This window comes from Abrus precatorius, unplaced genomic scaffold (assembly GCF_003935025.1).
Source record: "Abrus precatorius isolate BTA unplaced genomic scaffold, Abrus_2018 Scaffold11, whole genome shotgun sequence".
Taxonomy (NCBI): Eukaryota; Viridiplantae; Streptophyta; class Magnoliopsida; order Fabales; family Fabaceae; genus Abrus; species Abrus precatorius.
The window spans coordinates 29257835-29277794 of NW_020874303.1; the positions used below are offsets into that span (position 1 = coordinate 29257835).

The 19960-nt window shown below is 34.9% G+C and overlaps 4 protein-coding genes and 1 non-coding gene across 9 annotated transcripts; 3 read left to right on the forward strand and 2 right to left on the reverse strand.

The window, feature by feature from the left end:
• Positions 1-89: 89 nt before the first annotated feature.
• LOC113856670 lies at positions 90-6190 on the forward strand. Of its 5 annotated transcripts, none has more exons than XM_027488621.1 (14): positions 90-223; positions 413-479; positions 771-915; positions 1266-1501; positions 2090-2127; positions 2503-2582; positions 3068-3135; positions 3269-3599; positions 4015-4127; positions 4213-4278; positions 4713-4803; positions 4992-5059; positions 5428-5465; positions 5614-6188. In XM_027488621.1, exons 1-14 carry the CDS (start codon positions 198-200, stop codon positions 5798-5800), a joined length of 1554 nt encoding a protein of 517 aa, XP_027344422.1. In that variant the 5' UTR covers positions 90-197; the 3' UTR covers positions 5801-6188. The 5 variants fall into 5 exon arrangements, with proteins under 5 accessions (XP_027344422.1, XP_027344419.1, XP_027344420.1 ...); XM_027488618.1 differs by having other exon boundaries at positions 120-223; positions 744-915; positions 5614-6190; XM_027488619.1 differs by having other exon boundaries at positions 141-223; positions 4983-5059; positions 5614-6132.
• A 589-nt stretch (positions 6191-6779) lies between these two features.
• Positions 6780-11358, forward strand: LOC113856669 (proteinaceous RNase P 1, chloroplastic/mitochondrial-like). The gene is made up of 6 exons (XM_027488617.1): positions 6780-8045; positions 8262-8351; positions 8426-8607; positions 8871-8991; positions 9491-9559; positions 10322-11358. Exons 1-6 carry the CDS (start codon positions 6993-6995, stop codon positions 10466-10468), a joined length of 1662 nt encoding a protein of 553 aa, XP_027344418.1. The 5' UTR covers positions 6780-6992; the 3' UTR covers positions 10469-11358.
• A 3070-nt stretch (positions 11359-14428) lies between these two features.
• On the forward strand, positions 14429-16408 carry LOC113855234 (aquaporin TIP2-1-like). The gene is made up of 3 exons (XM_027486787.1): positions 14429-14683; positions 14976-15223; positions 15856-16408. The coding sequence occupies exons 1-3, from the start codon at positions 14557-14559 to the stop codon at positions 16222-16224; spliced, it is 744 nt and encodes a 247-aa protein (XP_027342588.1). The 5' UTR covers positions 14429-14556; the 3' UTR covers positions 16225-16408.
• A 1341-nt stretch (positions 16409-17749) lies between these two features.
• Positions 17750-19640, reverse strand: LOC113855236 (photosynthetic NDH subunit of subcomplex B 3, chloroplastic). The gene is made up of 6 exons (XM_027486788.1): positions 19288-19640; positions 19099-19209; positions 18936-18992; positions 18704-18766; positions 18530-18592; positions 17750-18142 (listed from the first exon to the last, which is right to left on the reverse strand). Exons 1-6 carry the CDS (start codon positions 19510-19512, stop codon positions 18053-18055), a joined length of 609 nt encoding a protein of 202 aa, XP_027342589.1. The 5' UTR covers positions 19513-19640; the 3' UTR covers positions 17750-18052.
• A 182-nt stretch (positions 19641-19822) lies between these two features.
• Positions 19823-19896, reverse strand: TRNAN-GUU. The gene has a single exon. It is a non-coding gene; the product is annotated as a tRNA-Asn (tRNA).
• Positions 19897-19960: the final 64 nt, after the last annotated feature.

Below are 19960 nucleotides of genomic sequence, written 5' to 3' on the forward strand. Positions count from 1 at the left end.
GGAAAACAAAACTCCATAAAAAAATAAAAAATCTAAACAAAAATAAATAGAAAAATTATATACAAAATTTACGCATAATTTTTCATATCAGGTGAAAATATCTTCTCCCAAAAAATATTGACTACAAAAGAAAAATTTAAAATAAGAAAAGAACTTACCAAACGGGCGTCGTGTACAGTAAGCTTTGTTCATCGGGAATGATAGGTTGCAGGTCTCTCATCAGGTTCGTCGAACAAGCTATTTTCTCACAATAATACAAGTTTGATTCCTCAATATCAATCCTGGGGCTTCAAATTTCAGAATTGTTGTGTCACGGTTCAAACTTCAAATTATCTTTTGATTCCATTCTATTGATTTTGCTACGTATTTTCTTCGCAAAAATACCAAGTTTGAATGTGCTTTTGCTTTGCAGAGTCGACCGAGTTCTCAAGTTTACCAACTCATGTGTTGCTTCAAGACCTACACATTATTACTTTCAGGTTCCCGGTTCCTACAACTGTGGCTCATTTATTTTTCCCTTTTTTTAATTATTTAATCACTGTTTTTCATTTGTTCATCTTCTTTAGCAAGTGTTCCGAGTGAAATAATAGTAACATGAAGCGAGTCTCACTTTTACACACAAAAATTGTTTACCTATGTAGCCACTACTTACACGTGCAATACAGTACTTAATTTAGGCGGTGTCTCTTTGAGTTGTTATTGTATCAAAATTTTCTCAGGTTGTTTTTTAATTCCTTTCGCAGGTTAAAATCTTCTCATTTTTGCAACAGGGACAGGGCACTTATTATTGTTTAAGCCGTGATTTTATGATGAGTGGTAGAAAGAAGAAAGTATGTCTTGAAGACCATGGCAAGAAACATAAAATAATGAATTCTATCTGGAGACCAGTTGCCACTAATGTCCGTTCTTGTGAAGGTTTGTCTTTTTTTTACTTGGGATACGTTGGCGTTCAACTTCTGGTAGTACCAACAAATTTGCATTATGCTTATGACTTCTATGATTCTTTTTCATCACGTGACATGAAGGTGGGTATTCTTTGGAAGATGTAATAGAACAGATGCACTAGTTACTTCTATTTGATCTTTGTATATGATTTGTTTCCTACGTGTTCTTAGATTGAATGATATTTTGGTAATTTACTTATTTTCTGCAACATAAAGGTGATGCCATGGAGTAATATGATTTTCAAAATGCATGATACTATTTTACTTAGGAGTAGACTGGGGAGGGTTTTTGTCTGTATTAAATGATGTGTGGTCTTGCAGAAAGCTTGGTAAAGGATGCAACAATTAAGTCAGAAGACGGAGGAGAAGTTCCAGAAGTGGGCTATAGCACATCTAACACTATTTCAAATGACCATACTACAAAGGTAGTTGCTGAGGCCGTGGTTGAAATTGCTGAAACAGCTACCAGTTCCAGTGAATTTCAGCATAATGTTGAAAACAAGGTGCTAGAAGGAGATTCATCTCTCTCCACTGAAAAGCATTCGATTTCTGTGAAGGCAAGATTGCATTTTTTCACTTCCTTTTTTTTTTTTTCTTCTTGAATCCGTAGTTTATATGTTATTTAGATACCAACAAATATTTTTTTCATTTTTTCTGTTACAGGTTAGTGATCGCCATATATCTTTTAGTTGGCCCTTTTTCATTATGTTTAGGTTTCTTGTAATGTTGGTTGTTCAATCTAGATTAAAGGTTGCTATAGTGCTGGAATTAATCAGTTTGCTATCAGTTATTAGATGGCAGGACTTCATAAAAAATATGGAAGGACTTCATTAGAGGTCTTGCATGAAACTGATGAAAGGCTATGCTGCAGATTTGTTTTCTCCCTGTTTTTTGTTGATTGTTTGATATTTTTCTTCCCTTCTTTATGTCAATAATTTACAGTGGAAAGTAATGTTATCACTATCAGCTTTTTCAGAAAGATTTGATTGTATATCATTCTACATTCTTGGTTTTGATCTCTAGTTCATCTTGTTTTGTTTTAAAAATAACTATACTTCCATTTGGTTCTCTTTTCTGATTATGCATTGAACATTCAAAAGCTTCAGCTTTTTCATCACTGTTTTCATTTTCTGTTTGTTGTGCAGGTTGGTGCTTCTCTATTTCGTTTTATTAAAGGAAAAGGGTAAAAATTAATTTTAAATTTCTGTTTGGCATTCATAACAACATTGGTTAGTGAACTGCAGGTAGATAAATTTCAGATAAAGGGAAGCTCAGTATGTATATGGGTGAAAGTGATAGAGAATTTTTTTAAGGTTGTAAAAGGACCAGAGAAAAGTGTGTACTATGATAACATAGGATCAGGATGAAAAGGAAATTAGTAACGCATATTAGGAATATAAATAGCTTTGAGTTTCACATTAACGACACCATGTGAGATACAATTACACCAATCTTGTTGCTATTGTTATCCTCAGATTGGAAGGGTAGAGGGTTGTGCTTATGAATTATGATATGTCTATTAGATTATGTGCCTATTAAGTCTTTAATATTGTTTCAGGGGATCCACACAGAAAATGATAGAAGCGGAGATGGGGGTTAAAATCATAATACCTACTTCAAAAGAAGAGGATTTTGTTAGTAAGTTTTTGGATTCACCTAATTTGCTCTCTATCTTCTGTGGGTCAGCTTTGAAATAGTTATTTTTATTTTGTTTGTGTTTGAATTGTGATTATTGTTATTCTTTGAGATATTTAATTAAGTGATAGTTGATTTGATATGGATATAATTCTCTTTCACTCAAAAGAATATATTAAGTGTTTTGACAATCATAATAATGTTGCAGATCTTTGATGCTAGATGTGTTTGTTAACTCTATATGAACAAAAGTCTAATACCTTAGAAAGGCCAGATTACCAGAACATAATTTTGTTAGACAGGAGCATGGGTCTTATATTGGTCAAGTGTGGGATACAGAACTTCAGTTTAAAGTAGAGGCTCTCCCCTCCTCAATAGCCTGCCTTTTGGGAGTGGGATCTCCTCTAAGTCACTATGACTCTCATTAGAGTGGATAACAGAATTTGATATCTCAGTTATTTAGTATATTGTATAACTGTCTTTTGCAGCCATTGAAGGCACTTCAATTGATAGTGTGAATTCAGCCTCAGCGAAGATACAAGCCATAATTGATGAGGTCAGTTGCCTATTCATGCAGTCTCTCAGACTCAAAAGATCTCTGGTTTCATTTATTTCCTTTTTCTAATTTGCTTCTTATGTTTATTTTTTAGTCACAGACGGTTCACGTATTTTCTTGTGTTTGATAACAGACAGTTAAGAGTCGAAATCTTGATTATTCACACTTCATATCCCTTCCATTGGCTATTCATCCTGAGTTAGTTGATAAACTCGTCAATTTTCAACACTCTATCTTGGGAAATGGTGGTTCTTGCATGGATGAGAATACTGATACTGATAATGATTCCAATGAGGACGAGGATGCTACTAACAACAAAGAAGTGGATCAACTGTCAAAGAAAAATGCTGATGTCACAGTTGAACTTAAAGTTGATGATAACAGTGAATCAGTTAAAGTTAATCTTACTAACATACCCCTTGTCAGATATGCACCTAAGGCATCCAAGTCTTCTGCTTTGTCAGGTATTCAAACAATCTGTTTTGCTGTTTATCAGATATTTAGAGCTAAAGGAATTTGAATCAAGAGATTGTGCAATTATGTTCATTGTGTATCAGCTCAACAGCATAAATATTCTTAAGTATGTGTTGATTTGTTTTGTTATATTTACTGTTCACCATCATTTTCCACTTGTGGAGCCTGAACTCTGAATTCACAATCAATCATTTATGGGGTTCTGGTTATATTCGCAACACAAGCTCATATTACCAAGTAACCATTCATTTTCATGGCTATTGACTTTACTTTGTTATGCAGAAACTTGACAAGGATCAAATGTTTATACTCTGCTTCAAATAACAACTTATTCTTTTTTAACCGCCTTCCATTATCTATCTTCTTCAATGACAAATTTTACTGATTTACGTTGCAATTTTGCAGACCTGGGAATTGACAAATCTATATTCATAAAGCCTAAAACATTTCACCTTACAGTACTCATGCTTAAGCTGTGGAACAAGGATCGAATTAAGACAGCTACTGAGGTCTTGCAGGTAAGTTTTATTAAATTCAACGTAGTAATATAATATAGTATGAGAATTAGATTCTTCGTTTGTATTTATTGTTGTAGTTATGCAGAGTATCTCCGCAAAAGTTATGGAAGCCTTGAATAATCGGCCTGTCTCTATAAGATTAAAGGGACTGGTAATAGTCTATTTTAAGCTTCATTTTGCTGATACATTATTCATATGAATGTTGCTGGTTATCTGTTGCTAAGATGTACAATGACATTTTAAGCCTAGTACATTTGCTAAATATATGAAATGAAGTAACTGAACAGTATACCAGTTAAAAGAGTTGATATCTGCTGATCGTCTTTTGTTTGTGACTTTGTGTTTAGAGTTATAATATATTAGCATTTTAAAAGTTTTCCCTCTGCAAGCTCATGGGTAAAATGTGCAATATTTTTTGTATTTCATCATGAGATGTTAATTCTAATACTCTTAGACTTAGCCTTCATTGGAATATTTTCCTATAGCACTGTTTATGTCTGATAGAAGCTTGGTTATCTTTTACCATCACTTCTTTGTGATTTGTTTGATACCATTACTGAGGGAAACAAATCTTTAATCCTGTAGGAATGCATGAAAGGTTCTTTGGCAAAAGCCCGTGTTCTGTATTCTCCTGTAGAAGAAATTGGCAGTGAGGACCGTCTTTTACGTGCCTGTCGTATCCATACATGAATTGTTCTTATATATATATATTTTTTTTCTTTTTTTTAAGGGGGGGGGGTTGTAATTAAGGATTTGTTATTCTTTAGTTCTATTAATTACAAATAATTATGGTTTAGTGTTTATACCTGGTTTCGATCATATATTGCTCTCAAAGAATTGCTTGAGTTTTCTAAGCTTTTTTAGAAGTCATTATTGATGCATATGTTGAAGCTGGACTTGTCTTAGAGAATGATGCTAAACAGAAGCTGAAGGTAAATTAAATTTAGCAGAAGTGTTTTAACCTACGTTCAATTTTATTACTTTGGTTAAAGGCCATTTTTACTGAACAAATTTTGCTATTTATTATGTCAGTATTTTATAATTTATTGTTTGTTCATGTTTTGACAAAAATCATGATAGCATTTTTATATTATGGACAATTTCCCGTGTTATGAATACTATTTATGCATTTTTCACCAGAACGATCCCTTTTCCTTTCCAGCATTAAGTTATATTTGTTTGGAAATACTACTTCAGTGGAAGGAATAAAATTTACTCTTCTTCGGGGTCCTGCTAGGAAATGTGTTTGTAATTTTGGTACTTTTCAGTGATCATCATCAAGATTGTTCTCGTTTTGCAGTTACACGCCACTGTGATGAATTCAAGGCATAGAAAAAGGTGCTTCCACAGCGCCCCCCCCCCCCCCTCCATATTTTTTTTAGTGCTCCTTAGTTTTGCAGCCCAAGAATCTCCTCTGCTTTGTGAAACAAAATTAAATTATCTTTCAGTTTAAATAGCTGATATGATGTATGGTGCTGGTGTTCAGGAAGAAGCGGACAAGAAAAGTTGATTCTTTTGATGCACGGGGCATATTCAAGCAGTATGGATCAGAGGACTGGGGGCAGTATCTAATTCGTGAAGCTCATCTTTCGCAGAGATTTTCTTTTGACGAAAATGGATACTATCATTGCTGTGCTACGATACCTTTTCCTGAAAATATGCTGGTAGAATGATTGATTCTTGATGACTATTGCCTGACTTTCTTTAGGTGGAATAAGGATTTGGATGGTAACTTAACGAAGTTTATTAAACTTTTCTAGCAGCAAATGACAATGTTTGAAAACGTAAGCATTAGATAATGCCTGGGGTTTAGATCGAGTGTTGGTGTTTTTCTCGACAATTGACATGGCCTCTTGTCGACCTCAATTTCCTAGTCGGTAGTTTATATGTCAGTTAAAAGGTTCATAAATACTGCTAGGAATCATTTATTCGCTTGTCAGTGTAGCCATTCAAATGTCGACATTCTATTAGTTGGAAAAAACAATTTTATTGGAACATTTATGTTGACAGTGTAACAATATACTCCCAGTTATTTTTAATACACTTCAAATCAAAGTGATTTTTAAGATTTGGTTTTTATTATTAGTTCTTTAAATGATGTCTTTGTTAGGACTCGTAAAAGTAGGATACAATAGCTTATTTGTTAGTATATGTGGAATGTGCGCAGCTTGTCCTATTCTCCGCATCCTATTAAGAAGTTTAGGAACTTAATTACAAAATGAACTCTATTTAACCTCTTAGCAGAAACGCCTATTTAATTAATGTGTGTATGATTTCATTATCTCACCAAACCAAAGTACCTGATTCACGAATTTCCAATTCTTTTTTTTTTTGTCAACACGAATCGCCATTTGAGGAATCACAGTAGCATGAAATTTTTCCTTCACCAAATTTAAATTCAAGACCTGACTTAAGAAAAAATATTATTGCTTAGTATATTGGCATATCTCCAACATTAATAAGTTAAATTAATTTTTTAGCATTTAATTTTTTTGTTTTAGTAAATTTAATGGGTTCTTGTAGTTGGAACTTAAAAGTGAGATTCTATAATTTGTTGAAAAAAAAAAATTTAACCTGTCATTGAGATTTTTCTGGGTGCACGAGTAATTTAGGTTAAGCACGATAATAAAAACAGAGCTGGGCCAACCCAAATCAGAAAGCCGTGCAGAAGTGGGGACGAAGGCGGAAGTAAAGTGATAACGCGGGAGATGGATAGGGTTTTTGAAACATAGTAACTACTTCCTTGAATCCGCCATTTCAAAGGTGCGTGCTTGTTTGCTTGAATCTTTCGATGTTCTAACGTTTTCGTGTTGGAACTATCAGCGCAACATTCAATTCTACGAGTCTGAGGTGGTTGAAAAAACAATGATGGCGAGAGTCACTCCCCTTTTCTGCATCTTTACGCAATCCCATTGCTCTCGCCCATTCCTCTCTTCTTCGAACGTCAAACACACCATAACTTTCTCTGCCTTCAGCACTTTAGCCCAATCACGAGACGAAGGATCAACGCTCGTTAAGCTTTCAAGCAGAGCGAGGAGAAAAGCTTTCCACGATTCTCCAGAGGGAGTTCTGCTACGCAAACTAAACGAGTGTTCAAAGGACGGTGATGTTATTCAAGCACTTCGTCTCTACGACGAGGCTCGAAAATTGGGGGTTCTGCTAAATCTCGATCACTATAACAAATTGCTCTACCTCTGTTCCGTTGAAAATGCCAGCGTCTCCGATTTAGGTCTCAAAAGAGGGTTTGAGATCTTTCAGCAGATGATGAGTGATCGAGTTCGGCCTAATGAAGCTACCTTTACCAATGCTGCTAGGCTTGCTGCTGCCAAGGAAGACCCTGACATGGCTTTTGAATTGCTGAAGCAAATGAAAAATGTTGCTATTGCTCCTAAGCTGAGATCATTTGGACCTGCTTTGTATGGATTTTGCAAGAGGGGTGATGCTGAGAAAGCTTATCAAGTTGATGTTGACATGATTCAATCTGGTATTGTGCCTGAGGAGCCTGAGCTTTCTGCTCTTTTGGATGTTAGTGTCAATGCGAGAAATGAAGATAAGGTCTATGAGATCTTGCATCGATTGCGTGCTTCGGTGAGGCAGGTGTCCGAATCAACTTTTCGGATAGTTAAGGACTGGTTTAACTCTGAGTATGCTGCAAAAGTTGGGAAGAAGAGTTGGAATGTTAATGGGGTACGAGATGGGATTGTGCGGGGAGGTGGTGGATGGCATGGACAAGGGTGGCTTGGAAGTGGGCAGTGGAAGGTGGCGAAGACTCAGGTGAATGAGGATGGCGTGTGTATCACGTGTGGTGAGAAGCTTGTGAGCATTGATATTGATCCAAAGGAGACTGAAAACTTCGCTGCTTCTTTGTCTAAATTGGCTTGCCAAAAAGAAGCTAAGGCAAACTTCGATCATTTTCAGGTAGAAGAATCAGTCTTTGCTGTTTTGTTTAGAAATTCTGTCTGCTTACTTAAAAATCTGAATTTGGTGAAGAATGGCTCTCATCTTTTACTGTAGGATAACCTTGACAAGGGTTGTATATTCTAGCCTATATTTGAAGTCCGTGTCTTCAATTAGGTTGTGTATAAAAGAATTAGTAATAGATTGGAGACTGACGTGGAAGTTTAACTTCTGCAGAGGTGGCTTCAGCGGCATGGTCCATTTGATGCTGTTGTAGATGGTGCCAATATTGGCCTTGCCAATGGGCATAAGTTCAGCTTTTCGCAGGTGAGTGTAAAATTATTGAATTTATTAGCACATTACAAAAGCAACTACTTAATGGTTCTTTGTGTTGGTTGTAGCTTAATTCTGTTGTTGAACAATTACATCAAATGAGCCCTTCGAAGAGATTGCCACTTATAATTTTGCATAAAAATCGGGTAACTGGTGGTCCTGCTCAGAATCCAAAATACAGGAGACTGATAGAAAATTGGAAAAATAATGGTGCTCTTTATGCTACACCTCAAGGTTCAAATGATGACTGGTAATGGAGTACATCCATATTATTGAAGTTAGATTGAGTTGCCTAATTTCAATTTTTTTTTCCTTATTTTACATATCCAATGGACCTAATGGTGTTGATTGGTCAATGTAGCCAATTCCATCTAGTGGGATAGGGCTTGTTTGTTGTTGACTTGTTGTATTACACATTTCCAGCATTGAATATAAATTCTTCAGTATATATGCGTCTCTGTAGCCCTCCCACAACTCAGTTGTGCTAAAATACTGTTCTTTTGTTTATCATAGGTACTGGTTATATGCTGCTGTTAGTTGTAAATGCTTACTGTTGACGAATGATGAAATGAGGGACCACTTGTTCCAACTACTGGGTTCGAGTTTTTTCCCGAGATGGAAGGAAAAGCACCAGGTATTTTGAACTATCAGAGAAGTTCCTATGTACCATACAGTATAACTCTAGCCAGATGCATTCAATATATGACTATTCTGAATTCTGCTAGTCTGCCATATCCATGACTATGACTACCCAAGGCAAGCAACAAGGATCATAAAACTGAATCCTTGAAAAGAAATTATGTCTTCTGCACAACCATGTTGGCTTAGCTATTGTACTAGGTAATCTGACATGGAATTAGGAGGCCCGATACAGAATAAACTTATAAGTCCTCCTATTAAGATCGTCAAAAGAAAACAAAATCTTGTATAGATAATGTAACTCATCATGTTTCCAATTCATTTCTATAGCCGGAAGTTTTATTTACAGTTTTTTTTTTTTTCTGAACTCTGAAGTTTTCAAGAGTTTGTTATCTATTCGTGTTAGAATCAGTTTTCAAGTATTTTAGCCTTTCCTGATACTGAATTACTAATGTGCTATTTGTCTTTTGCTAATGACCTTTTTTGGTTTACAGGTTAGAACATCAGCCTCATCGTGTGGACCTTTCCTAATTATGCCTCCCAGTTATTCAATAGTTATTCAGGTGAGATGATAACCCAACTGCTTTTTTCGTCCAATTGAATATGAAGGAGCATGTTTCCACCAAGCAAACTTTTGGTGGCTATCCATTTCTTCTTGCTTAGCATTGAAAGATAATGGCCTAAGTTTTTGGTCTTGCAAAAATTCACAATTTTGACATTTGAGTCATCATTTTAATTTTTTTTCCAAATGAGTCATCCATAAAACATTTTTACCAAACGATCCTTCTATTAACCTTCAATTTATTATTATTTTTTTTTCTTCCCATTTATCCTTCTATGTATCATGAGCTTTCCATTTGGCCTCAATTTTAAAGAGACCAAGTAAAAAAAAAATCATGATATTTATGACTAGACAGGAAACACACGATATTTCAAGGGACTAAATGGGAAATGAAAACTACACTTCAGAGGAAAATTAATGGAAGACTAACAAAGAGAGCATTTGACAAAGAAAAATATTTTGTGAGGGACTCATTTAGAATAAAATAAATATAGGAGACCAAATGAGAATTGCAAATTTTTGAGGGATCAAAAACTTATTTGAGCTAAATATAATCCATACCTGTGTGCTCAACTGATTGGGCTGATTTTGTCCAATTCATTGGGGTTTGGTTTTGTCTACCTCCACTTGTATGTACCTCCATACCCCTTCTCTATTCAAAGAGAAAAAAAATGATTGACTGATAAAACTGACCTTTCAACTTAATATATGCTAAATATTTTTGACACATACAAATAATCTTTTGGGTAATATATAACTACAGGAATCGGCCAATGGTAGTTGGCATGTGCCAACTGTAACTAGTGATGATCATCATGAGATCCGAAGGAAATGGTTGTGTGCCACAAGACCCCCAAAAAACTCATTACATAATCTATGGACATCCACCTCCACATCTGATGGCACGTGAGGAGGGAGGAGTATTTTCATCTCCCTGTTTTGTCTTCCGTGGTGATCCAAGTTTTTCCTCATCTTGAATTGCTGTTGAATGCAGCTGTTATGAATGCAAGGCCTAACATATGGTTCTGCTACCATTTCCTTCTCTTTTTTGAGTAATTTATAATTTCTATAGCTCAATTGCTTTAGGCGGCCCAAAAGAAAGAAGAAAGCTTCTCCTTCTATATGTAATATCTTCAAATTTTTCTATATAACTGATAAAAGCTGCCGGTATTCGGAATGAGTACTTAAGGTAAGTTTAAGCAGCACGGATGAGATGACTTGGGGGAGTATCTTATTGGGGAAGCTAATTTGTCTCGTGCATTTTGCTCGAGAGCCTTTGTTCAAGTGGCATTGAGTTTTTTCAGGAACTGATTAGTCACAGGACAGAACTTAGTTCACTTTGTCTGCACTTCAGTCTGCCTTCATGTACCAGCTTTGCAACCAACAAGAAAGAAAAGGATGATAATACTGTTGTGCTACCGTACTTTTCCCGAAAAATTGAGGGTAGAGTTGATTTTAGCGATGATTATTATTTGGGTCATTGAGTTCTCGAAATAAATGTATAGAGTGGATTCATGCAAAAATATTGGCCGCTTCAAATTATTGATCTACACTGTACATTTGATGAGCATCATGCATGGCGTAGCATTTCATTTGACCGGGGTGTGATTCCCTTCAATGACTAAAAATTATGAATATCTTCTCATATGTTAGTTGCATCCTTCGAAATAGTTATGGCCTGTCTGTACTAGATGAATCCTGATGCAACATTTGGCTGAAAAAAGACAGTCTGTTGAATTGTTACCTGGATATCAATCCACCAAGTTTTCATAGGTTTTATGTTAAACCTCAGTGTTGAACAATTAGAGTATTTTAAGGTTATCTTATTTATTTCGTTTTCTTGTTTTTTGATATCTTAGGAAATAATTTATTCAAGGTGTTGCCAAACATGTTTAAATCGAATGAGAACCCCAAAAATGAAGTTGGTGGTATATTCTTCGGGGGAAGTAAAGCTTTTTAAGCGAGTCAGCTACTTGAGCACTAAAAGTAGGAGCCAAAATGTAAAAGCTAGGGTAGAGCCAAAAAATCTGCGACACTGATGGATTAAGTGATGCCTCATGCAAGGTATTATGGATACAAGGGATTAAAAAAATATGTGCTCCTAAACTCAGCAAAATACATGCGCAGTTACAGAAAACGGGATTCACCGACCCTTTTTTGCGTACTTCAATGTTGAAATTATACTTGTCATTAAAATTATAATTTTGTTAACACTTTAGAATCTTTAGTCACTAGCTGTATAGAGCGAGGTTCAAAATCGGAAACAGATTTTTTGTTTTTGTACAAGAATAGGAAAGCAACAGCACAACAAACAACAGGGCCAATGGCCCAGGCAGAGATAGAGATACAGCAATTTCCTACTCAATAAATAAAATGGCCTCACATTGAACAAAAATATAAAAAGATCGATTGATAAGATGGACCCAAAAATCCATATCAGATATCATGGCGCGCTCTTTGAACCATACACAGCATCTCACAAAGAATCCCCCTTATCAAAACCCATACAACACCTCAACAATTGCGTATTTGAAGCTCGTTACAACCATCGTCCAAAAACATAAAAAAACTATATCGTTATAAAAGTGTTTGCCTTTTGGTTCTATAACCCTAAATTCTTCCATATAATTTTCTGAATTTTTAATTATCAATGAAGAAAATATTAAATACATTTATTTTTCATGCAGTAATTTTTTATATAAACAGAGAATTAAAGAATTATTAAGATGTTGAATGAGTCTAAAATCTCCACAAAAAATAATATTTTACTTCTGCATTACTCAAATTATCTTTAGTTTTAGTTATAATAGTACTACTAATTCTACTTGCCAACACGCAGTACCAAGGAAGTTACTTTAAATGAGTCTATCCAATTTGATTTAAATTAGTCAAAATTCAAGAAGTGTAAGACAAAAACATAAATTATTTCAATGGCACAACATACCCCGTGCTTCAAAAATTTGCCTAAAGTTTTGAACATTGAGCATCTAATAGAACGACTTTTGGTCCAAAACTGGAGGGGCCATTGTCCCTAGTAGGCTAGTACTAGCTTAGTTCCTAATTGGAATAAAATCAATAAACTACAGTATTGATAGCCCCCGATTACATGAACTTTGCTGTCATTATTCATTTTGTTTCCTACTTGTATGCATGTTTGGCTGTCTGCTATTAAGGACCATAATTGCCCTGGCAATGGCACTGCCAAAAGTCATTATGTTTGGTTCAATTTTAAATATTTTTAATCGAACTCAGGCTATCCAAAATTTGAAAGGATAACAAAATTTATGAAGATAATGTTTCAATAAACTAGGTTAAAATGCATCTATAGATCGAAAATTATATATTAAACAATTAATCGATGCTAACATGTTGCTTATTTAGTAGCTTGATGGCTCTATCCTATTAAACAGTTGGCAGATAAGAATTCCTAACAATTATTTGCTTACAACCAGCAATTGTGACAAAACATGTGTCATTGCAATGGCAGTCTAGGGTAAAATTTCACCTTCGCACACAAATATATCTGCTACTAGTGGCAGAATTAGACTGTTTTGAATTTTTAAAAAAATATTAATTACTCTTCTAAAAATAATCGTTTACCATACAAATAAGTAATTAGTTTTTAGAATAAATTAAACGAAACCCAGATATATTTTTTAAATTAAACATGGCATATAAAACCAAAAAATAAAATAAAATTTGGGGGTTGTCTTCTATTACTTAATGAAACTTCTTTGATTAGCTAGTGTGCCTGATTTGAATGAAATGTTACTGGAAAATTTATCAGCATACAAAGAAGGGTTCCTATCACTGAATTGTTTTTTGCTGCATTGAAATGGGCAATGTTTAGCTCTGTTCAAAACAGTAACGGACCTCCCAAAGGTACCTATGAACACTTCATGTTCAAGTTTGGCGTATACCAGGATAGGACAAAAGAATCACAGAGGGGGATAGGTAATAATATTGGAATATCCAAAAGCACTTTTTTTTTACCTTCAACTTTTTTCACGTTTCTTACTCTTATAATTTTTTTTTCCAGTTTACTTTTGACGATTTCTAATTTAAGACAAAATGAAAATATAAAAGTATTTCGCTAAGTTTTTGTTTTTCTAATTGAAAAAACAATAAGGAAGAAAGGTAATGAGACACATGATTTGAATGTGGATTAATGATGACACAATCAATTAATCATAATTATCAAAAACATTCTAAGAAAGGTTTCAGCATTTAACAAACAGAGGGACCAAAAGTCCTCAAAGATTCTCCTTTGCATAGGTCCAATTTGCCGACCACTTTTGTATAATCCACAAATATGTGACCTATTAACACCCACAAATTTCTTTTCATGCATTTTAAATTCCACAACCTATGCCGTTTTTCAGAGAATGGACGGTGCCATTTGTGGCCCAAAGCTATTCAGTGTTCTCCGCTCCTCTCCCCATTACAGTACTCCCTTTTGTTTTATGATTATTTCCTTCACATTCTACCCCACCAAACACCACCTCTATTCACCTCCCTACACTACTCACATGAAGGAATCATGTATCAACTTCCGGACATTTCTAATGAATCACGCCAGTGACAGCTAAGGTTGCCAGAAAAAGACCTGATTGGATATGCATTGATATGTAGCACACAACCATATTCCCTTTTATCTTTGAAACATAACATACGTACAATATGTCCACCCTTCAATTTATAATTGCATGTCCTAATGCTAGTCTTAAAATATTAAAATAAATACATCTTAACTCATTTGTTTTAGAATTTTTTTTTGCTTTAGATCCAAGTTTATTTTTTTCTTGATAATAATAATAAAGCAACCAGACCCATCAAGTTCGTGAACTTATTTAATAAGCCTTGATACTGTACTTGACAATTTCTACTATATATAGCTTACCATAGAAGCCTTTCGTGCTATATTTTTCTAATTCTGAACATTTTTTCCTTATCTTATCTTCTCCTCCACCTTAGAGGCTCTCCTAGAAACATCTTAAGATGGCTGGCATAGCATTTGGACGCTTTGATGATTCTTTCAGTTTAGGCTCCATCAAGGCCTATATTGCTGAGTTCATCTCAACCTTGCTCTTTGTTTTTGCTGGTGTTGGTTCAGCCATAGCCTACGGTTAGTTTTTCTATTTTACTATATCTTGACAATGCCACTTCTCTATCAGTTATCACTAGAGTAAATTCAAGTAGCAGAGCATTTTTTTTCTATCATGATTAGATGTGTCATTGAAAAAAATAAGTACTAAATACCAATGAATAGTAATATAAGAAAAGAATAGGGGGTGCCCTTATGACAAAGTTTTCTGAATTATGGACATGCAGAAGTTTGCAAAACAAACACTCAAAAATGGTGTGTTTTCTTCGTTTCAACATGACTCTGACTGAGTTTGTGACTTCTTCTTTTGCAGCTAAGTTGACATCAGATGCAGCTCTTGATCCTGCTGGGTTGGTAGCTGTGGCTATTTGCCATGGTTTTGCTCTCTTCGTTGCTGTTTCTGTTGGTGCCAACATTTCTGGTGGCCATGTCAACCCTGCTGTGACCTTTGGGTTGGCTCTTGGCGGCCAAATCACCATCCTCACTGGTATCTTCTACTGGATTGCACAGCTTCTTGGCTCCATAGTGGCATGCTTACTCCTCAAGTTTGTCACTGGCTTTGTAAGTTCCAACTGATCCCATCTGTATATGGTTTCAATTATTTGTGGGACAAATATGTAGGCAAAATTGGCATGCATGCACCAAAAGCTTCATGCATAAGCCAAGGCATTATCTTCCCTTTTGATATTCTTCACATTGATTAGGGAACTTTTGAGTATAATTATGTTGAGTACAGTTTCCTCATTTCTTTATTCTGAAGTATGAAAACTTCCCAAGGTACCAGCTGGTGAAGTATACATGCAAGGACATTAGATCACATTTTTTTTATAAAGTATGCTTGGTGTGTGTTCAATAATTCATTGGTTTAAATCTAAAGAGATTCCCAAATTGATTATATATGGAAAAATAAAAAAGCACGAAATCTTCCAATTTGGACAATCTCAAATACCCCAGCAAGTAGTGCTTTAGCTGCCTGAAAATTTTCCAATAATATGTTTGGTTTAACTTAAATTTTGAGAAATAGTCACCTATGTTTCAAATACTTTCTCATGAAACTAAGTTGAATCAAATATGTGCTTTTTGCAATGCTGCAGATTAAAATAAAATACCCTTTAGTTTGTATTCCAAATTCTAAGAATTTTTTTCGAAGTCTTAACTCTTATGTTCATGCATTTTAAAATTTTTGTTGTCAGAGTACTCCCATCCACAGTGTTTCTGCTGGAGTTGGAACTGCTGAAGGAGTTGTTACAGAGATTATCATCACATTTGGATTGGTATATACTGTGTATGCCACCGCAGCTGACCCGAAGAAGGGCTCATTGGGAACAATTGCACCCATTGCCATAGGTTTCATTGTTGGTGCCAACATCTTAGCTGCCGGGCCATTCTCTGGTGGATCAATGAACCCTGCTCGCTCCTTTGGCCCTGCTGTTGTTAGTGGTAACTTCCATGACAATTGGATCTACTGGGTTGGACCTCTTATTGGTGGTGGTTTGGCTGGTCTCATCTACGGCTATGTGTTCATGCCCACTGAACATGCACCTCTGGCCAGTGATTTTTGATTAATTTGATCCTCATTAGTGATTATTGCCTGTGTAATTCGTGTTTCTTTGTAATAAAGGAGGAAAAGCAGCTCTTGCTTTTCTTTCTTTTCATTGCTGTTTTATCCTTTTGTTTTGGCTTTTAATGTAAAGCGTTGAAGTCATTGTTTTCTTGTAAGAATTCAAGAGGTTGGTAAATGGTAATGTAGTGCCTTTTTCAGAAAAAAAAATTTGTATATCTCATTTATGGCTTCCCTTTTAATTAGAATACTACCAGGAGAAGTAGTGTGCCTTTGAAGTCTGTGTTTGAAAAATCTTAATAATTATGTTAGATCACGTTTCAATATAGAAAATTATAATTTATAGTATGAAAATGGATTCCCATTTGAAATGAAAGTATACAATTCTCGTAACGTAACGTGTATCCAAACATACGCTTCAAAATCATGTCACTGAGTAATAAATATACACGTTATGTTTGATTTTATTGGAATTATCAATAGGCATGCATAATTTGTTGTTGACTTAGGTGCAATAAAAGGGTTTGTCTTTTAGACTTTTATCATGTAGGGTAAAAACACAGGGAAAATGTAAATGATTAGCTGTATAATACAAGATAAAATATTGAGAAATGCCAAATAAAAGAGGGGGACTGAAATTATCTCTTGCTTAATGCAATGTTTTCTCAAACTGAATATGGGGGATGCCCAACAGGTGTTAGTGACAATGGAGCCCAGACAGTTCGAATTATTAATTCTAAAAAGTTAGAATAGAACAAATCCAAACAATACAATACAAACCATTAAAAACAAGTATAGGGTCGCATCCAGTCAAAACATTAGGTAGATAGGGCCCATTGGTCCCTGAGATTGCAAAAAGCTGGGTTCCTGTTTAGTGTAAGAGCCCTAACATTACACTCCTACAAGCTGTAATTGAAGAATTTGGCTCAGCATGTACCTCCACGAGCAAGAGAAGTTACAATGAATGCTACGTAAAATAAAAGTACCAGCTAAAAGGACACATGAAGTTACCAACTTGATCTATGAGAATTGATGAAACATCTGATCAACCATTTCAACTTCAACCCCACACCCTCCCTAGTCCCTTCGTCAGAGAAATTTAGATCGATGATATTTTCGCAAAAATTAAGATATTAAGAATAGGATAATTCATGTATCTTAAGATGCAAAACTGTCCCAGAGAGAAAAAATCCTCCTCCTTTCTAATTTCTACATATGTTCATATGCACAATTTGTGTCCAAAATCTATGATAGAAACGCACTTGTTCCAATAGGGGAGCGCCAATTGATTATATTTGAATCTTTTAAAATAAGATGTATGAAGTGAGAAAAACATCACCTAATTATTTTTAATTTAGTTTAATTGTATTTATAAAATACTTAAAATTTAAATTAACAATAAATATACAAAGAGGCTCTGTATGAATGTAACATCACATGACTAACTTATCTCCGAAAATTTTTTCGACCCTTTTGAAGTACATACTCCAATCCTCTATATAAAATATTCATTCATGTATGGTTAATTTTTTCTAATTTTTTTTTTTTAAATTCAGAAAAGTTATTACAAAAAGAATATAACTGCAAGAGAGTAGGTCTCATCTACTTAATATTTTGCTGTACCCTGCGAAAAAATTAGGAACATGCAGAAATGCGAGCGAAAGTTTTACTATTTTATCCATATATTTCTTTCGTTGATGTGCCTCTGAAGCTTAAACAAGGGGATTTCTAATTAATTACAAGTTTTTCTCCACGATCTGCAACCAAAGCAAAAACAAAAATGCCTTATGTTACGAATATAATTCGTTTTATATTCTTTCCTTTTGACTTCACGAAGACTCTGATTCCCACTCTGATTCTCCAGGCTTATCATATTTCCATTCATGCCCTTTCCATTCTGGCAGTTGTTGAATCACAACCTGCATCAAATTAATATTTAGTTTAACAATTTTAATTTTCTAATCATATCATCTTTCATGAATCATATCTCTTCATTTTTCTTTCTTTTTCTCCCACGGTGCCAAAAAATCATAACTCTGAATAGCTCAAAGTCAGAATAGTTTTTCAATAATGTTAATTTATACAGTATATTTTTAACTCAGTTTTTCTTTAATTATATATCACATGTTCGCATGTCATATTTTATATTTCTTTCTTTCTTTTATTTTTTTCCTTATCACTCTTCTTATTAGTTAGTATAAAAAGTGTAGTGATAAAACAGGTAAGAACACTCCTGCTTTTTTTCTCTTCTAAATATTAATCCAAAGATCAAAAGTGCTAAAGTTGAAGAGTGAAGAATCACGAACCGCCCCTCTGGAATCTGGGGTACCAACAGTTGTTTGACATGCTAATCTCCAATTCTTTGGATTCTGGAAAGATAACGCAACCGTATTGCTCTTAGTCACAAACAAGCATAGTTAATTGTAAAACATAGTGAACAAAAAATTTTCAATCTATCAAGTTTACATACAGTTATTTACCTTCTTTAGCTTTTCTTTCTCTTTATTAGTGCGCGGGCTTAGAAGCTCCATGCCTTCAAGAACCTAACAGCAATTGCAAAATAGAAATAGTAGTGTCCATTACTTAATCTGTCTTCTGACTACATTACTATAATAATAAACAAGTGCCTTGTTTTTTCCAGGCAAAACAAGGCAATAAAATTTGAATAAATAAAGGTTATTATTATGATTATTATTATTATATATAGCTCACCTCCACCACACATGTGCCACAAGTTCCACCCCCTCCACAATTTAACAAAGCTCTAGCCTAGAAAAAGTAATAAAACAACAAAAGCATATAAACTGAATCATGCAATAAAATATTATTACAAAGCAAATAACAAAGTTGTTAGCATGCAATTATTAATTATTACATAGGGTCCATATAGATCAATATTGGAATCCATCATTATGTTCCTAAGCTTTCGCCCTCCGCAAGCTGAACGATAGTGCAAATCTGGTGTTCCATCTGGTAGCAACACAGGCTAACCAAACACAAAAACATTAGAGATTAACTTAAAATATAAAACAATGTTGCTAGAATGCATGATTCTTCAACTTACACTAACAAATACAAATCCCACAAATGGTGGGTCGTTGGAGTCATTGGTCTCTGAGTCTGAGTCCTTCTCAGGGACTGTGCCAACGGCTTTAATTTTGGTTCTTACAAACCTGAGACGCTTAGAGAATTGGAGGGGCTTAGAGAGTTGGAGGGGTCTGAAGCAGTGGGAAGAGGGAGAGATAGAGCATAATGCATGAGAGGTGAGTTGGAGTTGGAGCAGTGACATCTGTGATATTTCAAAGTTTGTTGTTGAGTGTTGAGTTGAGGATACTTTGCATGAACTCAGTCACATGTGGTTGTTCTTGTGATCATCTTATCTGATATGGTTTGCATAGGTACAACCACAATACAATTTTTTTTATATTGAGGAAGAGATGAATTAAGAAACCAAAAAATTAAGGGCAAAAAATTAACTTGGGCCATGAGGACTGAATAACAGAGTTGGTATGACTTTGGACAGGTCCATTCCACCAAAAAAACACAAAAAAGACCAGACCCAAGGACATGCTTTGTAGAAAAACTCTGAAAATCAGAGACGCTAGAAGAAGGGCTTGAACCTTCGACCTTGTGGTTAACAGCCACACGCTCTAACCAACTGAGCTATTCCAGCTTTTGTTTCAAGTGGTTGATCTTTCTATAAGAAAAGGAATGTTTAGGCTTTGGGTAGAGCATTG

Coding starts and splice junctions, on each gene's coding strand:
- LOC113856670 (XM_027488618.1), top strand. CDS start 198: ATGATAGGTTGCAGGTCTCTCATCAG. Junction 4,128..4,212: donor CAGCTACTGAGGTCTTGCAG/GTAAGTTTTATT, acceptor GTAGTTATGCAG/AGTATCTCCGCAAAAGTTAT. Junction 5,060..5,427: donor ATGCTAAACAGAAGCTGAAG/GTAAATTAAATT, acceptor CTCGTTTTGCAG/TTACACGCCACTGTGATGAA.
- LOC113855236 (XM_027486788.1), bottom strand. CDS start 19,512: ATGTCACTGCTCCAACTCCAACTCACCTCTCATGCATTATGCTCTATC. Junction 18,993..19,098: donor TTGATCTATATGGACCCTAT/GTAATAATTAAT, acceptor TACTTTTTCTAG/GCTAGAGCTTTGTTAAATTG. Junction 18,593..18,703: donor AGAAAGAAAAGCTAAAGAAG/GTAAATAACTGT, acceptor TTATCTTTCCAG/AATCCAAAGAATTGGAGATT.
- LOC113855234 (XM_027486787.1), top strand. CDS start 14,557: ATGGCTGGCATAGCATTTGGACGCTTTGATGATTCTTTCAGTTTAGGC. Junction 14,684..14,975: donor TGGTTCAGCCATAGCCTACG/GTTAGTTTTTCT, acceptor CTTCTTTTGCAG/CTAAGTTGACATCAGATGCA. Junction 15,224..15,855: donor TCAAGTTTGTCACTGGCTTT/GTAAGTTCCAAC, acceptor TTTTGTTGTCAG/AGTACTCCCATCCACAGTGT.
- LOC113856669 (XM_027488617.1), top strand. CDS start 6,993: ATGATGGCGAGAGTCACTCCCCTTTTCTGCATCTTTACGCAATCCCAT. Junction 8,608..8,870: donor CAAGGTTCAAATGATGACTG/GTAATGGAGTAC, acceptor TGTTTATCATAG/GTACTGGTTATATGCTGCTG. Junction 9,560..10,321: donor GTTATTCAATAGTTATTCAG/GTGAGATGATAA, acceptor ATATAACTACAG/GAATCGGCCAATGGTAGTTG.